Source organism: Amia ocellicauda, chromosome 6 (assembly GCF_036373705.1).
Source record: "Amia ocellicauda isolate fAmiCal2 chromosome 6, fAmiCal2.hap1, whole genome shotgun sequence".
In the NCBI taxonomy this organism is placed as follows: Eukaryota; Metazoa; Chordata; class Actinopteri; order Amiiformes; family Amiidae; genus Amia; species Amia ocellicauda.
This window is the reverse complement of record NC_089855.1, coordinates 11146023-11168937: the sequence shown is the minus strand read 5'-3', so window position 1 is coordinate 11168937 and position 22915 is coordinate 11146023. Positions and strand designations below refer to the sequence as shown.

The 22915-nt window shown below is 37.8% G+C and overlaps 1 protein-coding gene across 9 annotated transcripts in view; it reads left to right on the top strand.

Moving 5' to 3' along the window:
• Positions 1-22915, top strand: part of LOC136750945 (inositol polyphosphate-4-phosphatase type I A) — a 51812-nt gene that overhangs the window by 5792 nt on the left and 23105 nt on the right. For 7 of the 9 annotated variants that reach the window (XM_066706133.1, XM_066706131.1, XM_066706128.1 and 4 more), the window contains exons 2-12: positions 4981-5087; positions 13244-13439; positions 13980-14024; positions 14962-15080; positions 15450-15566; positions 16629-16708; positions 16994-17105; positions 17919-18009; positions 20594-20741; positions 20952-21082; positions 22677-22781. In XM_066706133.1, coding sequence (XP_066562230.1) covers positions 13340-13439; positions 13980-14024; positions 14962-15080; positions 15450-15566; positions 16629-16708; positions 16994-17105; positions 17919-18009; positions 20594-20741; positions 20952-21082; positions 22677-22781 — 1048 coding nt within the window. In that variant the 5' untranslated portion in view covers positions 4981-5087; positions 13244-13339. Of the gene's footprint in view, positions 1-1035; positions 1226-4980; positions 5088-13243; positions 13440-13979; positions 14025-14961; positions 15081-15449; positions 15567-16628; positions 16709-16993; positions 17106-17918; positions 18010-20593; positions 20742-20951; positions 21083-22676; positions 22782-22915 lie in introns of those variants that run through there. The other 2 variants (XM_066706125.1, XM_066706126.1) reach the window with 2 other exon arrangements.

Genomic DNA, 22915 nt, shown 5'->3' with positions numbered 1-22915 from the left:
TAATTAATGAAAAGCATAAAGGCTAATCCTATTTCACATCCTGAATCTATTCTCACCAATAATTTCCAGAACATAGCTCTTCATTAAACATGAATGGCATTGCACATTGACGGGCAACTGGATGAAAACTGCTTGCTTCTTTTGCGTAACCGCACTAAATCATTTATTGACACTGGGAAACAGAGTATGAATCCACTTGGGTAGAAAAAGTTGTGCCTCTGGTTTACTATGACAAAAAAAAGAATAAAGAGCCACGATTGCTGAAAGGACTATTGTACATACTTTCCCTTCCTGCATATGCTGTAACCCATAATGTGTTCTATGTGTTGGGTCACTTTTTGTGTCCTTGTATGTCATATCTAATTATACAATTTGTAAATACATTTTCTTGTGGCTAATTACAGAAATGGAACAAGGCTTCACTCCTTAGAAGTGAAAGACATATTTTATTGGTGGTTGCCTCAGTTGTTGAAGATTGCAATTCACTGCAAACAAGTTTTTAGGTTTTCAACACTGCTTAGTGTGAATTTCAATATCTTCTCTAGCCATCTTGTCTAGTGACTGGTTGGACATTGTGTGACCTTGTGATGTTTTTGCACAGTGGTAGCTGGAGGTTGGCAGTAATCATTTAAAACTGTACATCTGCCCTTCTTCATTTTTTGAGGTATCGAGGAGCCACCGGCTATATATTTTTATAGTTAATCCATGACTGACGTCTCTAATCTTAAACTGCATATACCGAAAGATCTCCAAAGTATATTATCATTGATTCATGCAAAATTCTAGGTTTTTGTTTCTTCTAACGGAGGATATTCATGTTTTTCTCATTGTGCTCTTGAGGTCTGGGTTTCAGAGAACCAACGAGAGTAGTGTTTGGACATCTCAGAGGTGAACAGGCAAGCCTCATGTTTGAACCCTCTTGTCCTGAGGTCTGTCTTTCAAGGAGCATTGCCTAGCACTCCAGCTGCCAGTAGTAAAACGAGGCTCCTCCTGTGTGTCTGTGACTCACAGCTCTTAGTCACACGGACCAGCAGTCACGGCAGCCTGCTTTCAGTATAACAGTACCCTGAATGGAGCTCTAGCAGACTCCTATTGATTATCTGTTGCTGCTGCTGCTGCTGCTGCAGAAAAAAGCAGTCGGGCTCCGTAGCTTGGATTTATAGCTTTAGCCCTTTTTCCTCCTACCGATCGCTTGAAACGATGCTTCAGTGCATACGGATATGAGGTATGATTCACTGAATGGCAGGGGTGTGGGGTGGGATCTTAATGCATTACATTAACAGGAGGAACCCGACTTTTATGAAGACCCCTTCTCTTTGAATCCCATTCATTTGATTTTAATAAGATGCCAACTGAGATGTAATTGTTGTCTTTCATTCTGTGGGTTGTCTCTTTCAAGATGCAGAGAGAGGCTAATCAATAGTGGGAAAATAAATGTGGGAAATTGTGAGTGAAGGGAGTGCGCTGTATGATCGAATATGCCATATAACATGATAAGAGGCAGCCATGTTAGGAGGTCCTTAGAGGTCTTCTTTGCAAGGGGCAGCTCTTAGCCTGAGTGTAGCAGAGAGGAGCTTTTGGTGTGTTTGTCCTTGGCAAAGAGTGCCGCACATACATCATAGAGCACTGCAGCATTCTTGGCCTGGTAAATGTTTTATGCTTGTGCTGAGATTTACAGTCTGTATGAACACAACATACCCACATGCTGTACGATCTTCTATGATTTTCTTCTGACCTTTTTTTATCTTTAGAAAAAAACATAAACCTGAAGAAAATAAAGGAAACCTATCCTTTATCCCTTTTAAAATAGATGCTATTTTTTGTTCTTTTTCTGAAAGTGTTTTTATTTTATGTTGCAATCAGTGTTATCATGATCTTATCTTATGCTGTATTTTTAATGTGTGGTGGCAACGTGGAATAGAATGGGAGCCGAGAGACAGAGAGAGAGTGGCTGAGATCAAGTTATTATTATATGGCCCTGATGTGACTCGGAAACATGTTCTTCCTGTTGATATTGACATCACACCAACTGAAATGTGTCATTTTTTACTTTCACAGCCATTATTTTAAAAATAGACCTCAAAACAACACACAGAACAAAAAGGATATACAATTTTGACACCACTCACATTCTTGTCTTAACTGGCCAACGGGTGATCTCATTTGCAAATGGTATATCGTTTATTTATATTTGCTGGAGAACTTGTCTTATGAAAGCAAAAAATGGCAGAAGTGGATGTGACTGTTACACGTTTGACGGCTCTGACAGGAATGAGTAAAGAATCAAAACCACAAGGTCTGTAATTGTGCCTAGTGGAGGTGATTTGTCTGTGTGATTCTGGGATGTGTTGATATGTGCATTTTGAAACCAGTGTGTTTCAACAAGGAAGATTACAGTTCCTTGTTTTGAGGTGAGTTGTATTTTTGAAGTCACTTCAGCAGACCTTGAAAATCATTTAAATGTAGCTACAGTTTTGTTAGTTTTAAAATTAAGGTAATTCAAATATTTTGTGCTTTTTAAAATAATAAAAAGCAAACATATGGAATATATATATTCCATATACGTATATGGGAAAAATACAAAGCTGACTTTCTTCATTTTTTAGCCTAAGGTTGGTTGGTTGTTTATTTTTGTGAAAATTCAGTGAACCTTGAAATGAACGTATCTGCATGCATTTCCTTCCTTTTGACAGCCTAACCAGCTGCTTAGCTCTACTTTGTTAAGCTGGGAAAACTTGCTCAAAAGGGTTTCTGGCTGCAGTGGTAAGTGAATAATTATGCATGTTATGTGCAAAGACAAGCACAGACAACAAGACACATTAACTGGTAAAGCTCGAAGGGTGTTCAGGTGTAATTACTAATCCCTTTGGTACATCACTAGGTCTATTAAGTAATACATTACTTTGAGTGAATGACATCTTCCTCTCGCATGGAAATATAGATTATAAGAAATATAGGCAGCCATACTTCAGTAATGTCTTTGTCACTTTATACATGGTTACAAAACAAAACTGTTTTACAGATTTGCTGAACATCTGAAGACAGTCTAAATGTAAATGTAACAGATCTTTTATGTGTAAGGTTGCTCTCAATAGGTGATTTTCATACGGAACTTTTTCTCATTTAATTTTGCCTACCTTACATCATGTTTATATAGACGTATAGCTTAAATATATCAATACTGCCTTTCTTCTGCTAAAAGGTGTTTAATACTCTTTGTTATATTTTAGGTTGACTATTACATTACATTTAAAGTATAGTTTAGCATTTTCTGTGGTATTAAGACCACATTTGAGATGCATAACGTGAATAGTGTATGTTTAGATAGAAACTGAAATAATTTTCTTTTAATATCTTGAAGTGTGTGAATATATTTATAGCACAATTGTTCACCAACTTCACATCTGAGCAGAATTAATTTTATTTATGAATTTGTTTGTTTGTGTATGAATATAGTGACATGATCTTTGGTTATGATGTAAAATTTTAATATGGATCGTGATATGGATATGCCCCATTTTACTGTCTTGTGTGTGTCTTAGCAAGTGCTTACATTTTCTGTTTCTGTTGCAGTACTCAACGGTTCCTCTTTTGTGTATTTTTGTACAGCTACAGGCCTCAGTGTGAAATATTCAGGACATGTTCTTGTATGAGAACTGTGCTTGAATTAGCTAGTGCCATTTTGAAAGAATATTTACATGTGTCATGACCAGCATCATCACAACTTTTCTATGAATTTACTTAAGTGATTTACATACAACTGCTGTTTTTTAATAGCTTTAAGACTTTTGATTTCTTGTTTGTTTTCCAAATTATTCTGCTAATAGAACATAATGGAATTAAATATATATGGTTCTTATATAAACCACAATAATGTGGAGAACCAGAAGTATTTTGATCTGATAACTTTGAATACATTTCATCAACATGACATGTAAATTATGATTATTTTCTGGTTTTAGATAAGTTATTTAAAATGAAATGTAACCCACGATATTGTAGCCCATTGATCTGTATTCATATTGATGCATTAAATGACTTCATTAAACCATCTGGACAGCCTCAATGGCATACTTGCTCTTACAAATGGACCACGTGGATACTGGAGCATGACGTACAGATGTAAACATCCACAATAGGCTCTCTGCCTTAAAGTGGCAGTTACACAACAACAACATGAGTTCAGTTAAAGTATTTTCTTTGTTTCTGTGAGTAAGGGTTAAATAAGAAGCCTACTTAAATGAGCATGAGTTAGTACTTGCCATGTGAAACTTGTGTGGAGACAATTCCTGGAAATCAGGCTCCTGCAATAGCCGAAGGTCATTTTTATGCTTTAATTGCTCGAGGGCGAGTGGTCCTGGCTTTTGGGAAAATTAGATTTTTTTGGAACCTAAATAAATGCACTGTTAAGTGACTGCTTTGCATGTAACTTAAACATTATTTATGAATTAGCAGGAGCTACACAATTTATTCTCTTGGTATTTGAGGTCACTCAATGTTTTCCTGTGAGTGATATGCGGACGTATCAGGAGTTTTATTCTGCATTGGCAAAGTGTTTTCCAAAACCATTTCCATTTCCATATATAAGAAATGTAATTTGCTTTCCAAATTCCAAAGTAATTCAAGTTTCATAGAATCTATTCAGATTATACATTAATTATACTTTTCTATTTCGTATTTACTTTTTCCATATACCTGGCTGAAGTTTCCTCAGTGGGACTGCACAACAAGGGGTAAACTGTGCTGTCCTGGGGGAACAACAATATAAAATATAAAATTCATTTAATAAAGTGGCTAGAGTGTACACTGCTTCATATAGGCCTACAGTGAATCTAAAGAAACTACTTAATTAACTTTTTTTAACGTTGGTCTTCTGATGCTTCACTGACATTACTTTATTATGCCTATTCAAATCAAAGTGAAGCTTTTAGCCTTGGAGTGTTTTTGCCTCATTTTGCCATTTGCCTCTATCTTCCTCAGTACCTCCGCGTGGCTTTCACTATTCGCACTCAACGAATCGGCCTCGCTGTCAGGAGCTGTTCACGCCTCCCTACACACACAGACACCACTCCCTCCGAGCAGAGCGAGTAAGTGAATCGACGGTTTTGACGCCCACTGGAGATCACAGTGGCATAATTCCAGAGTGATAATACTCTACTACATTGTTCAATTGATCTTGGTATTTCTGTTCATTTTCAATGTACTGCCATGCACATCTCTTCGGCACACTTGTTTGTTTATTTCCGTGCTTTGGGGAGTTCAGATTGCTGTTTTTAGACCTGCAGTTAAGGGAGCTGTGGTTCTCAAGTGTTTTTGTTACAGCAGAGGGTGATGCGTATTCTTTTATTTTGACCTTGTGACATTTCTATTTCTTTCTCTGAAGTGAAGTTGTTAGAGAATGAAATCTGTACCCCCCTTACTGTTTACGGCTGTTTAAATGTCTGTGACTCTGACGTGAGCGGAATAATTGTTTTTGCTTAACGAACACCTGTCACATTGGGATACCAGTGCTTGAACGCTACAGTGATGCATTGATTTGTAAATGAAAAAGTAAGCTTCACATTTTGGTAGACAAATAATAGTGTTATTTGTGTTTGATCTATTTTGTTCACTACATACACAGTAGTGGCAGCATAGTGAGAAGTCTGTCACTGTGAATGGCCAGAACTGCGCAAATGAGATGTAGCCTAGTTTTGGCATTATAATTAGCAGCTCCCACTGATGCATCACTTTTTATTATAATACATTTTTTTATATTATTTGAAGAATATCTGTTGCGTTCAGTATATATATATATATATATAAAAAAAAGCACAGCACATATCTGTAAGTATCTGCCAGATGAGACATTGGTAATTGGATTTTTCTTTACGTTTTTATTTAAAGCATGTGTTATTTGCAAATGTTCTTTCTATATTTAATGCGATCTTATCAGCTATCCACCAGTTCTGACACCAATTTTAAAATAAAAAATGATGTGGTTTGTGCATAGATTTATTACTCTGATCAAAGCTGGTGTCCTTCTGTCCCATTCTTCACTGTTTCATCAGCACGTTGCCCATATCTCAAAATAATCTCTGTATCTTGGCCGAGGAGTTCATGTTTTCCTCAGCCCCTGTACAGCAGCCAGAGCTGTCAAAATGTTGGATTTGTCCTTTTTTGGGCATCAAAATCTCAGACTACTTCTACAGCAATGGAGCCTGAAAATAAAACCAAAACACTTAGGCTTGGGAATTGATTTAGAAGGTAATGTAGTATAACTAATCTCTGTGAGCAATGCAAATCTCTAACTAAAGCTCTGTACCTGGCTATTGCATGGGTTCAGAGGTGCAGGCCTAGATTAGGAGTATGACACTGACTGGAGTGTATTAATTTGCTTAAATATCTTTTTAGTGAAACAGGGGAATTGGGAGTTGAGAAGGCAGTGATAGTAGAATGTAGAATTGTGTCCAAATGGGCAGTAATAGGACGATTAAGGACACGATAAACCGCATGGGCCATGTTTATGATTTGCTATGTTATAGTACCTATCATATGACAAGATGTGCAAATCAATGAATGTTGGAAAAGTGAGTGTGTTGCCCGTTACTTATGCTTGGCTGGGCAGAAGTCAGGCACGAGATGGGTGTTGTCTTCCACCTGAATTTATAAACTCCATTAAAAAAGAAAGTATTGTTTGTTCATTAAATGCCAAATCTCAGGTTTTGGGTTAGCTGAAGGTCAAATATTACAGCAAGAGGTCTTCTGTGCAAATGAATTTGGGACACCATTTTTTTAGTTGGGCTATCTGTCAAGCTATATGGCTTGATGTTCATGATCATAAACTGATTTCATTAGAAGAGGACACACAGAAAGACTAGTAATCTGAACAATAACTGTCTCTGCTTGCTGTAAGAACAAGCTACATCTGTAGCTTTGTGAGGCAGATGGAGGATGTGCCCCACAGATTTGGGGAATTAGTGTGGAAAATTAAAAATGAATATAAACAACACAGAATAAATCAGAAAGCAAACTGGAACACATACACAGGTGGAAATGGGATACAAGTAATCATGCAGTTAATAGACACCGTTCAAACACCCCGTCTCCCTAATCATATTTGAGGATGGACAGGTTTGGCAAAGCTGTAGGAAAAATGCAAGCTATGAGATATCTTCAAAGTTAGTCATATGTTCCAAAACACTTATGCGTCAGAAGTGGGGCATGGCTAGTGTAAATGAGCACTAATGTTCACAGCATTACCCAACATATCTGTTATGTCTGTATAAGGCTGCTGCACTAAAAATGCAAAATTTCCCCCCTAATTCCCCCCTGTTCCCATAGTTCCCATTATGGTTTGTACACAGTGCCTATAGAAAGTCTACACCCCCTTGAACATTTTCAGATTTTGCTGTTAGTGCCTCAAAGTTTCATGAATTTAAATTTAGATTTTTGTCCACTTATACACCATACTCCACACTGTTCAGTGGAAAAAAAAATGTATTTTAGAAATATATATTGCACATATAGAACTGAAATATATTATAATTGGAAAGGTTTCCAACCCCCTCACTTTAAACTTGGTGGATGCACCTTTGGGAGCAAATACAGCTGTGAGTCTGTTGGGATTGGTCTCTTCCACACGTAGATTTGGTAATATTTTACTATTCTTCTTTACAAAACTGTTCAAGCTCTGTCAAGTTCCTTGGGGAGCGTTGTTGAACAGCAATTTTCAATTCATGCCACAATATTTCATTTGGATTTAGGTCAGGGCTCTACCTGAGCCACTCAGGAAAATTTACCTTTTTGTTCCTTAGCCACTGCTGAAAGCTGAACTTCTGTCCCAGTTTCAGCTTTCTTGCTCAGGGCAAGTTTTCCTCAAAGACATTTCTGTACTTTGTTTAATTGATTTTTCTCTTCTATCCCGACAAGTGCCCCAGTCCCTGCCAATAAGAAACACCCCACAACATGATACTGCCACCACCATGCCTCACAAATGGGCTGTGTTGGGTTTGGGTCCTTCTTGCCACCCTACCATACAGGCCAGATTTGTGGAGTGCTTGGAATACAGTTGTCGCATACACACTTTGACCAGTCTTGGCCATGATCCTTTGTAGCTCTTGCAAAGTTGCCATTGGCCTCATAGCACCCTGTCTGGTCAGTCAGTCATCCAGTTGGGAAGGATTGCCAAATCTAGGCAGGGTCTTGGTGGTGCCATACACCTTCCAATTTTTAATAAACATCTTGAAATTACATCTCTCTCATTCGAGATTAATATAAGAGCTTGCTGCTAGTAGAACCTCACATCAATCCAAATGCTAAGTCATATGAATTGTATGCTTCCCTGTAGATCCTCTCCAGGTTTATAAAAATGCAAATGAGTGCAACTTTATGGCCATCTCCTTGATGCACAATACTTTGATTACTCATCAAAAAGGTTTGCTGTTATATGTCCCCTTACAGTAGTCATTAAAGGCAGGTGCTGGCTAGTTTCCAATTGTTAATTATGCTTTTGGAATGTAAAAACAAACAGTGGCTTTGTTTTACAGCCCTGCAGGATCACAGTATATTTTAACTGGGAGGAGGAAGTGTACCTTTCAGGGTTTCTACTGTAGCACAGAGAGGAATCACCTGGTGTGAGGAATTATGTCGATCCTGTCCATGTTTAATATATATGTGTATATATATACATCCTAGAATATGTCTTCAACCCTCCATGTTAATGCAGTTCAAAGATAGTTAAACAATTCAGAAAATAAATTAGCTATTTCATATAAAATCCTACTGGGCGCATTTTTAAATAATTTGTATCAGTTTATCAACTTTTTATAGTTTCTTTTCAGTAAATGGTGTTATTTAGTTTTTTCTCACTCCTGCTTGAAAGTCAAATGTTGCTCAGTGTGTTTGGAATTAAAAGGCTGTGCAGATATTCTCATAAAAAATCTATATTGTGAATGGCATAAAAGATATCTGGTTATTGCAAAATATATTCAAGCACTTTTTCCACATAAATCTAACACGATTTGAAATTGATTTTTGTTTTGCACTTGGCAGGGAAATGCTGTTGTGTCTGCTTTGTAAAGTGATTGTTAGCAGCAACCCATGTTCGAGTAATGAAATAATAAACAGAATAAACAAGACTGGAGGAAAATTTTGATCCCCAAGTTCATTTCATATGCCCTTCAACATGTATTTATTTTGTTATAAACAAGCAATTAGTTATGTCATTCATTTGTTTGTGTTCTTTCACATCATCCTCAATACTGTAGTTTGAATGCAACTATTTTTGAATGACCCCATTCTCCAGTTCACTCTTACAAGCAACTAGCCAAGTGCTGGGAAGCTAGAGGCACATTTCCTCCTGTTATTATATCCTGTGTACTGCACTAGACAGTCAGTGATCAAAACACAGTCCTTACGAATGATAAAATCAGTCTTTAGTTGAACACCCTAACACCATCGACCCTTTTTGTATTTAGTCTTATTTTAATTAAAATGCACACAATAAATTATTGTAATTCCCAAAAATAATTTCCAGCACAGTTTTAAAGTTATTGCTTATTCAACTATTACATCTCAATTAGTTTGGAACTTTTCTTTATTACAAAAAATGAGCTTTTGAGGTAGGTTATGCACGTAGGTCCCCCCTAGAGATGTAGAGATAATTATCTTCCAATTATAACGAGGACACCCCTTCTATATATCAGCAGCCCATTTCAGGCTAAATCTTACAAATTAGGTCTATCTGAATGTTATTTGTTGTGACCTTGTGAAGAAGAACTCCATGTTTCCATGCATTTCAATCCCCTGGGTGACAAGGTTGAAAAAATCAAACATGAGATCAATTTATGCACATGCATTTGTGTATCCATTTGTGTACATGCTTCATTAATTTGGGCACATAGTTTATTCATTTGTGTGGACAATGTAGTGAAGTACAAATTAATAAACCAGGATCCAAGAATTATGTGCTCATGGTTTGCTCATAAGGAAAAAAAATAAAAACAAGAAAATGTACAAATTTAAAAATGAAACAATCCTTATGACTATTGTCATTGACTATTAAACATATACTATTATGTTATTATGTTATTCATTTGACTGAGTTGAAGTTTTCAGCATAATATGAAAATTCTGCCCATTATTATTACTAGTTTAATTTTATGCATCAGTTTTACTGAGAAAAAAGTATTTTTCTCCATTGTTTTCTAACAGACAACAAGGAGATGTCAAGTGTAGGATATACATTTAAAAGAGCACCCCCGAGCCTGTCATTTGCAGTACTTACACAAACTACAGTCTGTTTTAACCTGAGACATAAATCGATAAGAACAGCTGTAGGTAACTGTTGAAGTACTTGTTGAGTTTATCCTCCAGAAATCAATTTTTAGTTTATGAATAAATTCAATAGGCTTTTGGTAATTATGTACTCTATTTTTCCTAAATACACACAAACCTAAACCAGATTTAAAATATATTTTATTGCTGGATTGTCCACTTTTTTCTGAAGTGTGATTTAAATTGATTTATAGATATCAAAATGAATTCATCAAGCAGAAATGGAGTTGGCTTTTTGTCACGTCATTTTCACCTTCAGACTACATCAGGACAGTGACGAGGGTACCACGGTATTAATAGCAAAAAAAATATGAGTTTATAAACTAGTAATATTGTAGTTGTTCGTTTGAACCCAAAACACACAATTTCTGTAATATTTTGCAGTAGCAATTCAAAGCTTTTGTATATTGGGAGTTTTGTATTGAAACACGTGGTTTGGTCTCTGTAGGAGCCCCTAGGTCTCCTGTTGGGAGGCTCTTGGTTTAGATTTAAATGGGTTAATTGCTAATTTCAAACATAATGAGAAGCACTTCTAAATTGAAGGTGCAGGGGGAGAGAGAGCGTGTGTCCCAGGTGGCAGGAGAACAGCAGTCTCTCTGCAGATGAAGTATAAGTTAAAGGAGGTTTGAGCAATAACCAGAAGAGAACTGTCAAACTTGTCAGAATCAGGGTTCATTAATCATTAAAACAAATAAACTGTGTGCTTTTTAAATTGTCAGCATATACCAGTGATGCAAACTTCCTCTTTCTTTGTTTTTAAATACTGAATATTATAAGCAAATGTGTTAGTAGCATAAATTGCTTTTAACGTGTTTGTGGTATTCAGGTTCTCTGTATCTGTATTGTGGATTAAACACTCAATTGTGAAACAGTTGGGTTACAGTAGAGTAAATAATTTTGTGTTTTTTAAACTAATTTTAATATAAAGAAAAATCCGGTGAATTTGAAGGCTCCAACTGAGAGAAAAGCTGAATAATTTCTCATTATTTGAGAGTGAAGGAGAAAAAGACTTGATGCTTTTATTTGCATATTCCTCACTTCTAGCTTGTTTACACTGTATTGCTTTGGGCAGTCATACTCATTTACAAAGTGCAGGGGTGACTAACCAGAGGGTCAATTGGATTTTGAACAATTTCTATTTATTATTATTAATAATAATAATAATCTTTGATTGAACTAACTTGAGGTGAAATTGAGCACAAACGTGAATTAAAATACATTGTGAGGGTAATGTATTTTTCCATCTATGAACTGAGCAGGTTGACTCCCCTGAGTGGCTTATCCAGTAACGGAGCTCCACCATAGGACAGGGCTTGTCCTATAAGCTATTTGCCATTATTGGCTATTTGGCTGGAGTTCCCAGAGGTCAGTGCACAACTGACCAATCGCTGCCACGGGACTGTGGACAGAAGCCGGCTAGAACAAACTTGGGTCTTCACAGTCGAAGCTGTTAGCTGTTCCATCTTTGTTAGATCGTGTGGTTAATGAGATAGACACTATAGGCATTTGAAATCAGCAATTCATGTTTTACGTGCTTTGTAATTTAAATAATACGACTACCACCGCTGCTCAATAATAATTATTAATTTGTCAATTCAGCACCAACATGTGGGTTGCTCATGAGTGGTCTCGAAACACTGAGGCTCGAATTGCACTCAATGACTGTCGGAACAGTATCCTGTCTTTTTCAGCCATGTTCATTACGTTTGATGTGCATGCTTAATGATCAGGAAGCGTCTGCTCCCCCTGAGTGTTTCAGGCAGTGATGATAGGCTTGCGTGGGTACGGTACTGTTCACATTGCGCATTAGAGCATTCCTCAAGATCGGTCTTATAATTCCTTTACATAAAATGACTTTATCTTTTAGAATCAATCACAGAGATGTGTTTTAAACATAATGTCCTAAATGGCATGGTCATCATACAGTGTTATTATGCAGGTTTTGTTGAAATAAATTGATACATTAAAATAAATATTAATATGAAGAAGTTTTATGAACTGCAATGTCTGAGATTTGTTTTTTTTTTAAAGTGATGCAGCAAATATTTTCATAGGTTGTAACCTACAGACATGTATATATACAAACGGGTTTCATATTTAACCAAGCTGCAGCTGCGTTTGGTTTTCTTCTCTGCTAGAAAAAGCAAATCAACACTTTCAATCTACTCACTGAATCTGGACCATATTTACCCTGTGGAGTTGTTTTCCACATTGCCCTGTTTGTCTGCAGTACTCCTGCAGCAAATGTGAAGTGTAATAACAGATGAAGAGCATCAGTAAAATGTCACCAACACACAGTAATCCAATTAAGGGCAATTGCACATTGTAATTTCCTATTATCCGAGATATTATTTGTTGCATAGCCTGTGCTCTTGTCTTACCCCTCCTATTGTTATTTATTGATATTATAATCCACCATGACTAATTATGGCATGAAAAATATCAGAGAAGGAAATATGGCCAATAAGTATGCAATGGAGACAATTTGCATTGCACAAATAAAGTGAGACGGGATACCATGTTATGTCAAAGATTTTGTAAAGGTCCTATCATAGTTGTTTTCATTCCAATAAAATGAACTTCCTGCAATAGTTAGATTGTATTGAAATGTATCTCAGCCAGGTGAAACAACTATTTATAACCCCGAAAAAATTAATGCAGAAGTAGGACACGAATATACAGCACTTCACGCCTTATTTTGACTTAAAATGTACCATATACTGCACATTACCTTTTTCTCCAAACTCAATAATATTTAAACATCGTTTCAAGCCTTTAATTTAACAATAAATATGACCCAAATAATTCTGTCACTCCCTGTCTTGCAGAGATGTCTGGTTGTCCTTCACTTGCATGTAAATGCAGTGTTCTTTGGGTTTGTTTTCTTTTCTTCACCTCATCTCTCTTCTTCTATGCCTCGGCGTAGATTGACAGCAGAGACTGAAGAGGACCGGCAGGCACGGCATCCCCCAGCTCCCGTGAAGGTCTGCCCGCTACCGGAGCTGGCCCCCCTCATGACAAGATGTCCGTAAGAGAGCGCAGCCCCCGCCACCGGCCATGGTCCGTGTACCGCGCCAACACCTTCGACCTCTCCTCAGAGATGCTGGGCCTCACTCTGGCAGGTGTGAAGACGCTGTGCTTCTTGGGGTGCTGTGGTGGCATAGCTGAGCCTCCACACCTCATGTTTAGGCCCATGAGGCTTAAAATACCCAGACTCACTGATAATTGATAAAAAGCAGCTCACTGAAAATCTCTCTGTAGGAGTCTGACCTTGAACATCATCCTACAGTCTAAAACAAGTCAGAATTTGAAAATAAATAGCTTTGTAATCTAAGCGGGCATATTTTCTTTACGATTGGGAAATAGACGAGAGGTTTTATCTGGTGCTATGGCAGTTAGTTCCTCATGAATACTTTATATTTTAAGCTCTTGCACAGGAGTTGTATATCTGGTTTGTTGACTGCTAGGGCTAGACCAAATGAAAACTTTGACCTCCTCATGAATCGAGTTGAACTCGGAAACGGAAGAATGTGGCTTCTGACAATAAATTACAAAGCGATAGGATATAGGTTTAGTTTTCATTTAGTCTAGCCCCTGGTCTGCATTATTTTTTTGTTTGACACTGTCACATCAATTAATACATGTTTGCTCTTCTCTTTTAGGCAACAGCCAAGATCCAGACGAGCCAGTTTTAGAGTTTAGTGTTGGTGAGTAGACATAATCCGGCAGGAATGTGTGTGGACAGAATGGAAAATGTTTTCTTTTAAATGACTAGATGCAGATTTTGTTTTTACATGTATTGCTTCGGGGCGGTGCGGTGGCTAGCGCTGCTGCCTCACAGCTCCGGGGACCTGGGTTTGAGTCCCCGCTCTGTGTGGAGTTTGCATGTTCTCTCTGTGTCTGCGTGGGTACTCCGGTGTCCTCCCACTGTCCAAAGACATGTGGGTTAGGTTGATTTGGTCTCTCTAAATTGTGTGTATGTGTGTGTGTGTGTGCGTCTCTGTCTGTTGCCCAGTGATGGACTGGCGTCCCATCCTGGGTGTATACCTGCCTTGTGACCCTCACCAGGATAAGCAGTTTCGAAGATGGATGCATAGTTTTATAATGCTTTGCTATCATATGATGGTAACATTTCGTTGCTTGATAAGACTGTACTATGTGTAAGTCCCAGGTATATAAATTAACTCCCAAGTCTTGCCTAGCTGCCAGACCAAATTAAATAAAGATAATTCAAAGAGTAACCTTTTGCTTGGATGAAAAACAGACCAGTGTAAACATGCTTAGTAGTGAGATACTAGACAGGTTTAAATTATATAATGTGAACTGTAGTTGCTTCAGTACAGTGTCACAGAAAGAAAATGACAAGTTTACATCTTGTGAAGGTGTTTATTATTGTCATAACATCAGCATGTTTATTGAACTGTATTTTTTTTTTTTTTAGTATATGTAACAATAGATGACCTCACAGTCATGTTGTAAACCTCTAGTAGGAGACAGGTTCACTCTTTTTCACGTGGTGGGAAACTACATGGCTCATATTTTGAAAGTTCGGAAAAAATCTGGAAGGCGTGACCAACTGCATTCATGCAATATTTTTTTTTTCTTTCTGTAGTTAATTTAGTGCTTTGTGATTTATTTCCCCAGCTTGCAGTGAATTAATCACACCAGCACTGGATCGAAAACCAAATAGTTTTGTTGCAGTCAGTGTCACTACACCACCCCAAGCATTCTGGACAAAACATGCCCAGACAGAGATAATAGAGGTGAGAAAATCCTTATCAAAATAAATAGTTGTATTCCTTTTTTAAATGGAGGGTTGTCTACTTTTGTCATAGATATTTGAATATGCTATACAAGACATAGGGGGTTAAATGTAATTTAGAACACATATAATCCCTGTTTGTAGATTTATATTTGTATACAAATATTTACAAAAAACAATGCCTTATATAGATTATTTTGTACTTGCAAAATCCAATGCTGTTTTGCAGTTATCTGTTCCACCACATGCATGTGTCTAAGTAAGACATTGTGAGGATGAAATGGGGATCAAGTTAAAGCTCTTGTATGTTTACACACAAAGGAAATGAACACTTTGAGACCCTGTTGACATTTTGTTTCTCTCCTCACAGGGCACAAGTAACCCCATATTCCTGAGCAGCATTGCCTTCTTCCAGGACTCGCTCATCAACCAGCAGACCCAGGTGAAGCTCTCTGTGTATGATGTCAAGGACCGGTCTCAGGGCACGGTAAGGAGAGGCTCGGCCTTTGTGAAAATTATTCCCATTGGGGTGCGAGTGTGCGAGGAGGTTTGGGAATACTCGTCCCACGGGATGATCCTGGGGTTGCATGTTTTTTTGTTTGTGCTGGTGTTTATATAAGGGCACCTCAATCCTACTTTAATCTCGAAAAACTACTCGCTTCTAAATCTTTTGTAGTCATTTTTGTATTACTTTAGTTAATTTGGATTCATATGTTGTTTTTTCCTGACTTCATGTGACCGAAAAGACACAGTCGCCCGTTTCCTCATTGGATATAGTTACATTTCAAAATATCAATGTCCTGGTCACAAAATCAAAGTTTGTGGGGAATAATAGCCATTTTCGATACTTTTGAGGCATAAGCAATTAGGAAATAACATTTACTACCTAGGAATAAAAATTGTGTTATATAGTGTTATCATTCTCCTCATTCTTCCCCATTAAGTCTACGCTGCCTTTTGACTTCCCACACTTGCTCAGCGGTCAATTTCTTGATTAATTCATGAACAAGTACCGCTCCGTGACTGAAGTGGGCGTTCTCTATTTTAAATAAATGGGCCGTGGTTAGATACTGATTCACTGGTCACTGACAGATGAGAGCAGCCCGCCCCACACTGCCCAATGTGACGCACTAACACGCTGCAATCGTCCTGGTGATTCGTACAGCTCAGCAAACTGGAGCGGAGACCTGGCGGCTATTTTCACCTTGCGTGTGCATTTCTCTCCATTTGTATTAACACTTGTACATTGTTCTTCTGTCTGATATCGGTCGATTCAAGCTTAAGCCATATATCTATGTGAACCAACAGATACTCAAATAATAGTTTAAGTTTTCACATGAGTTGAAATATTCAGTGCAGTACAATGACTTTTCACATGTCATTTGCTAAAGGAGCACAGAGAACATTACGTTTCTCATCTGGGGAAAAAAATAAAACATTCTGGTACTTTAGGTTCTATGAGTAGCACATATTTGTGTCTGATGAAGTATGTGTGTTCAACCTTGGGTCTTCCTTTTGAAGTAAACTACCATTCTGTGTCTCTCACCAGATGTATTTGCTGGGGTCTGCCATGTTCCCAGTGAAAGAACTATTGCAAGAGAAGCAACACCGGCTACACTTAATGCTAAGGTAAATGATGATGCATTATAAGGGCAGCTTGTCCCCACAAACAACTCACTGCTGATGATTTCCCTCCAGTTTTAAGTTATTTTATGTATGTGTTTTGTAAGGTTTGGTATGGCATTGGTGCATTTGTTCAACTAAGCAGCATGAGAGCAAAGTCATAGTTCTCCTTCAATTATTTTGTAATTACACTAGTGCAATGCATAGATTCCTGTTGGGCTGTTCCCAAATCAACACACAATGACTGTCAAGAGCTATACAGTAACAACCAGGGATTCCCTGCCCCTGCAGATCTGCTGAGAATGAGCGAGTGGGCAACATCACCATCATAGCCTGGCAGATGGAGGAGAAAAGAGACCAAAGGGCTCCGGTGCCAAGGCTGCCTGATACCATCAATGGAAGGGTAAACAATGTCTCTCTGTGTTTGTATTCCACTGTGTGCAAAAGTAAGCGTGGTATATTTCATTATAAACTGTCACCATAGCAGCTAAACCTTTTATACAGTGATGAAAATGTTATGACACCCGAAGTGACCCATGAAACAAGCCTTGGATTCAGATTTTTTGTGTACATTTGTTTTGTTGAATTCGAAACACTCTCAGGTGTTCACTGCGCATATGTTACCATCTCCTTGGTAACAGACTAGAGCAAAGCCTTCCTTGACATCACATAACATTATCTAATTTCCACAGTTATATATTATTACATTCATTTAGATTGGACTTTGAGGTGTATTGCTTTTAAAGTTAAACTAAGATCAGAATAGTATCTAGGTGCCTCCTTCAGTATTCGGCGTACACTGTTGTGCCTCCAGTGCAGACAGTGTTTATATTAAATGGAGAAAAAATGACTTCCTTTTCAGTAGGCAACTTAGGCTGCTTTATACAGAGATCAAAAGCTTTGAGATTATGACTCTAGCAGAAGTAGCAGAATATGTAAATACATATTTTCATGAAGTTAAAATAGCACACTGATCTGTTTGAGTATTGAAATTGTAAAAATATGAAAGGCACACATTCTTTGAGAGGTTTATTTTCCAAGGACATGGGCTCTGTCTGTACCCACTAGCTCATCGGCCACAATGAATAGACACCAGGGTTGATTATTTATTCTACTTCAGGTCTGCCATTCCTTTCATCTGATTTGGTAATGCCCCGTGCTAATTAAATTAGTTTTGCAGTGCCTACTATATCAGGATTGCTATGTTTTGTTTCAGATGGTACTCCCGGTTGATGAAAGCCTGACAGAGTCTTTAGGAATCAGAGCAAAATATGCGTCTTTGTGCAAGGATACATTATTGAAATCAGGTGAGGCCTAGAGATGTTTTCCCTTTCTTCTCTTATTTCTGTGCTGTATTTTGTGGGCTTTTAGTACTAAGCATAGTTGATTAACAATTGGCACGGCAACAAACCGGGAAATACACGATCATATGGAATTACACCATGGCCCACGGGTAAAGATGGTTTGGTTTGAATAACAGGTTTATTTTGCATGTGTGGGAAATGGTTGTAAATCTGTATTTGTTTAACTGTTAGATCAGTGGATCTTGTATTTGGGTTTAGTGAGTGAAACTGAGGAAAAACAGGCCTGACACCAGCTGCTGCACTTCAGGCAGGGAAATATCGATTAAGTAAGCTATCTGTGGAGTCAATTCCCACTGAATATATGAACTAAATTCAAGACCGATAAAAACGACCTTCAAGGTGTCTGCTTACGTCGGCAGAAAATAGCTTCTGTAAGACAGTAATTGCACTTAATGATCAACACAGAGAAATTAGTAGGCCATATAAAATCTGTGTACGGGAGACACAGTTGGCATAATTAAAAAGTTATTTTGTTTTTAATGGTATATTGAGTTGTGTAAGCTTTATCATTTTGTCGTGGGCACTAGCATGATGAATCATATCAGCCATTTTGTTATATAACAAGGCCACAATTAGCTTCTGTAAGAAGTTCCAGAAAGAATAACTATGAGTACATGTACGTCACATTTTCTTTCACCTTGCCAGTGGTTGTAGTTTACCCTGCAATTTGTGCAATATGCTTTTATTAAAGCAGAGAGTGAGTTAAATAATCACACCATTATAAACTCACGAATCCCATATATTTAGATTTTCTATATCTTCACCTCTATTTACTGCCTCAAATATATGCCTGTGTACTCCTAATTCACATGTCCTGCATAATGTATTCCTAACTGATCAACATAATAACCTAGAATCAATTTTCGGAGACTGCTGCAGAACGCAACATGACGCTCCTTATGTTGGAGTAAAATCTTCATATATGTGTTTACATGCTCAGCCTCAGACTTCACACTTAGCAAGGTGGGGCACTTCCACTTCAGTAAGACTATCTGCAAATAACCAGTTCCTTAACTAAGCAGTCACAAACATTGTGGTAATTCATGTTCTAAAGATAATTATTTCAGTTTTTGTTTTAGTTTGGGTATTCTGTACCAATAAAATTGAATCTAGAATTGCTCTCCCCTTTTGAGGCAATTGAAATGTTTCTTATTAGATCTTGCACTTTAAATTGCCTTAATTCAATCTGTATCGATACTCTTGGTAATTAATTCTGCAATAGTTGTCTCACACCATTTTGTCAAAACCATAGTGCAGCCAAAGTACAAAAAAACAAAACAGTCCTAAGACACGTGTCCTCTTCTAGCCTGAAGCGGAAGAATCTCTTTCAAAGACTTAAGATGAAAATGGAAATGTCTAAGTACCTTTTACATGCTTAAATAAAACATTAAAATTCCTGTGCTGCTTTGCAGTGATAAGTGAATGCAGATTAACAAGGGGGGAATAAAATACATCAGAGACTGTCTCTTTCACAGGATTTATAGCCACAAAAACATTTCCCAAACTGTTCACTGTGGACGTGTTCAAATGAACTGAACTGAACTGCAGTGCAGTGTGAGGGAGACACGTTCACCACACAACACGTCTAAAATGAATTTTAAAGCAAAAATGGGCTTACATCTTTATTGCACCCCTTGCTTTCATAATTATAAATCAAACCTTAAACTGGCACAAGTGTCTGTGCTCTGAGGATCGTACCTGTGGCAGACGGCTCTGGCGTGTTGTGAAATACCATTAGAGCAGATGGCCGCTAATAAACACTGCAAGCTGAGATATAAAGAAGCACAGCTGGTCTCTTTTCAACAACTCCCTCCATCAGTCCAGTTTGAATACTGTGGGTGTTGTAGATTTTTTTTTTTTTTTTTTTTCCCTGTGGATGGTCACTGCAGCACAGTTATAAATAGTGTGAGAGAGAACCTAAAAAAACTGTTTGTAAGCAGAGATAAAATATTGGCAAGGATGTAATTAATCACAGATACATTTTAATTTATTTTTGGAAACATTTATTGAATATGTGATCTGTTGCTTCTGCACAAAATATATTCCGGTACATTAGGTGAAATGTAATGTGGCGATGATGATGATTATTATAATAATTATTATTTTTATTATTGAAAAAATGACCTGGTTTATTTTAGTTTCTTGAAGTGTATAACCACTAATTGTGAAGATGAAATGTCCACATCTCCAACAGTATTTGTCATCAATTATCTGTCAGCTGCATCATCAGACAAGATTTGTTTCTGATGTAATCTCACTCTCTGAAGTTCGGTTTTGAATAAACGTGGAAATGCATGTCTCAGCCAGACCGCTTCAAACCTGTCTTGCAGCATGGGCCGTCTTGCCCCACTGGTACAGATCTCCCGCTGGTCTGTGACTCCTCTTCAGTAATAATGTTCCTACCCGAGTTATATACGAGGCCAACAAGGAAAATGGACAGCAGCGCACTGCCAATTTTTTGCCACAAAGGCTTCTTTCCATGTCTGAAGCCTTACTGAAATAAGTGTGTCCTGTCCTGTGCTCCCAGTGTTCGGGGGCACCATGAGCCGAATGTATCGCTTCCCCACCACGGACGGCAATCACCTGCGCATCCTGGAGCAGATGGCGGAGAGCGTGCTTTCTCTGAATATACCTCGCCAGTTTGTCAAGCTCCTTCTCGAGGAAGACGCTGCTAGGTAAAGGGGGGATTCATTTATTTATGAGGGATGTGTTGTTGTTGTTTTTTATTGTCTGTGAAAAGATCACTCCCTCCCAATTTTCCCATATTTACATGATTCTCTACAAAAACTGCACTAGGAGAGCTGTCCACTATGTCTGTAGTACAGTCACTTCTGTGGCACTGCAAGGACAAGGACTGTCCACTGTAATGCTGCTGTGTTTCTCAGAGTCTGTGAGCTGGAGGAGCTGGGGGAACTGTCTCCCTGCTGGGAGAGCTTGCGGCGGCAGATTGTCACTCAATACCAAACCATCATCCTCACCTACCAGGAGACCCTGACAGACCTCCACCAGTACAAAGGTCAGTACTCCCTCGGTTCTCCCCAGCCACGCTGTGTGACATGCTGTCTCTATTCCTGAAGATTGAGTCTGTATTCTTACTGAACCTGTGTACTCTGGCATTCAAAAAAACGAATTATTCCTTGGCATCTTTTTATTTTTAACACCTTTGATATATTTTACCTGGGGCTTCAGCTCACTGTAGTTCATCATATCTGAACCACCAAGGAATTTAATAATATCTAGTCATTTCTCTGCCCATTTTGTAGCCATACAGGATTTGACAAGTATAAACCAATTAAGTATTCCACCAATTAAGGTGGAACGGTCTGCTTATTGCTCAAACCTAAAATTATTGCCCACTCTAATTTGAAATGTCTTATTTTTTCATATCAGGAAGAAGGCCGATCTTGATCATATGTCAATTTTGATCCTTGGTTAAGAAGGGAAATGCATGTTTCTGTCATGTCCGTGAGATTGTTGAGCTGTAAAGCAATTTAAAAAGACATTGTCATTGAAGAAATACACACACACACCCCCACATAAATTTCAAATTGTAGAAAATTATTGAACAGTGCTTACAGATGCATGCAGCTCATTTCCTTCATAATCTACTGGTGGTTAACATTGTGACGTGTGTTTCAGTGTGTTGCTATTATTGACCCTTGCCTAGGCTACTTCTCAGCAAGGGGTAAGAGAAATGTGGTTGTGGTTGTAAAGTAACCCTATGAAAAATGATATACTGCAGGAAGAAATGATTCCACCTGTTTTAGTGCCTTTATGCTATTAATGAAGCAAAGTTTTCTACCGGAAATATTAATTAAGTAAAGTTTTTTATTTTACAGCAACATGTAGTTGGAGAAGTATATATTTCATGTTATCAGAATGCATAATGTAATATATAGCCTAGCATGTTATGAGAATGCCTTTTATATATAGATAATGCCTTTGTATATAGATATACAGAACATTGTGGTTATACTATGTACCCAAGAAATACAGTATTCAAAGTACGTTCATACATATGAGAGAGGTCTACAGAAGAGAAGATTTGTAGTCTTATTATTTATAGTGGTAGTACTAGTAGTACAAGTAGTAGAATTAAATGACTTGACACTGTATGGATCTGTATTGCTTCAATACAGTGAACGCACTTTGTGATATGAGTGTGTTTTTAGGAAGAGCTTAGCTACTCAGACATGGTGCAAGGCACCTGTTGAATGAACTCATTTTATCAAGGTTCACTGAATGATGGACTAAAAACAAGGACCAAACAAGGCCAAGGATGTGTTATTTCAAAAAAGGAAAACAATTCACTTAAAATGTAACCAGAAGCTGTACTTGTAGATGTGTTTTGAAATGTTTCATGTGGGATTCATAATTCTTTTCAATGTTTAGACCCATTTATTACTGGGAGGATTGTTTTAAATTCATAAATCATGATAACCGGTTGTGGACTGTGTTTTGGTTTGATAGTTAAAAATAAATGCATGCCTTCTTGAATCTGTGTCTGGATATCTGGAAAGCAGCTCGGTTGCCTCAGAGCTAATCATAGATTTTGAACGAGTTGTTGAATTATCTCAAAGTTTTAGCAGTTTATCACTCTGTCTCCACAGGGCCCTCCTTCAAAGCCAGCAATCTGAAAGCAGAAAAGAAGCTAGAATTCATGCCAACAAACCTCCATATCCAGAGGATGAGAGTGCAGGATGAATCTGGCTCGGGTAATGCTCAGTTTCTTCTGAGATGAAGGGACGAACAACAAAATCACTTTTTTTTTTTTTTCACGTTTGAGTATTTAGTTTTTGCTTCAGGGGCAGCGCGACAGGAGTCAAGCACATTAAGTTGACTCCTCCCT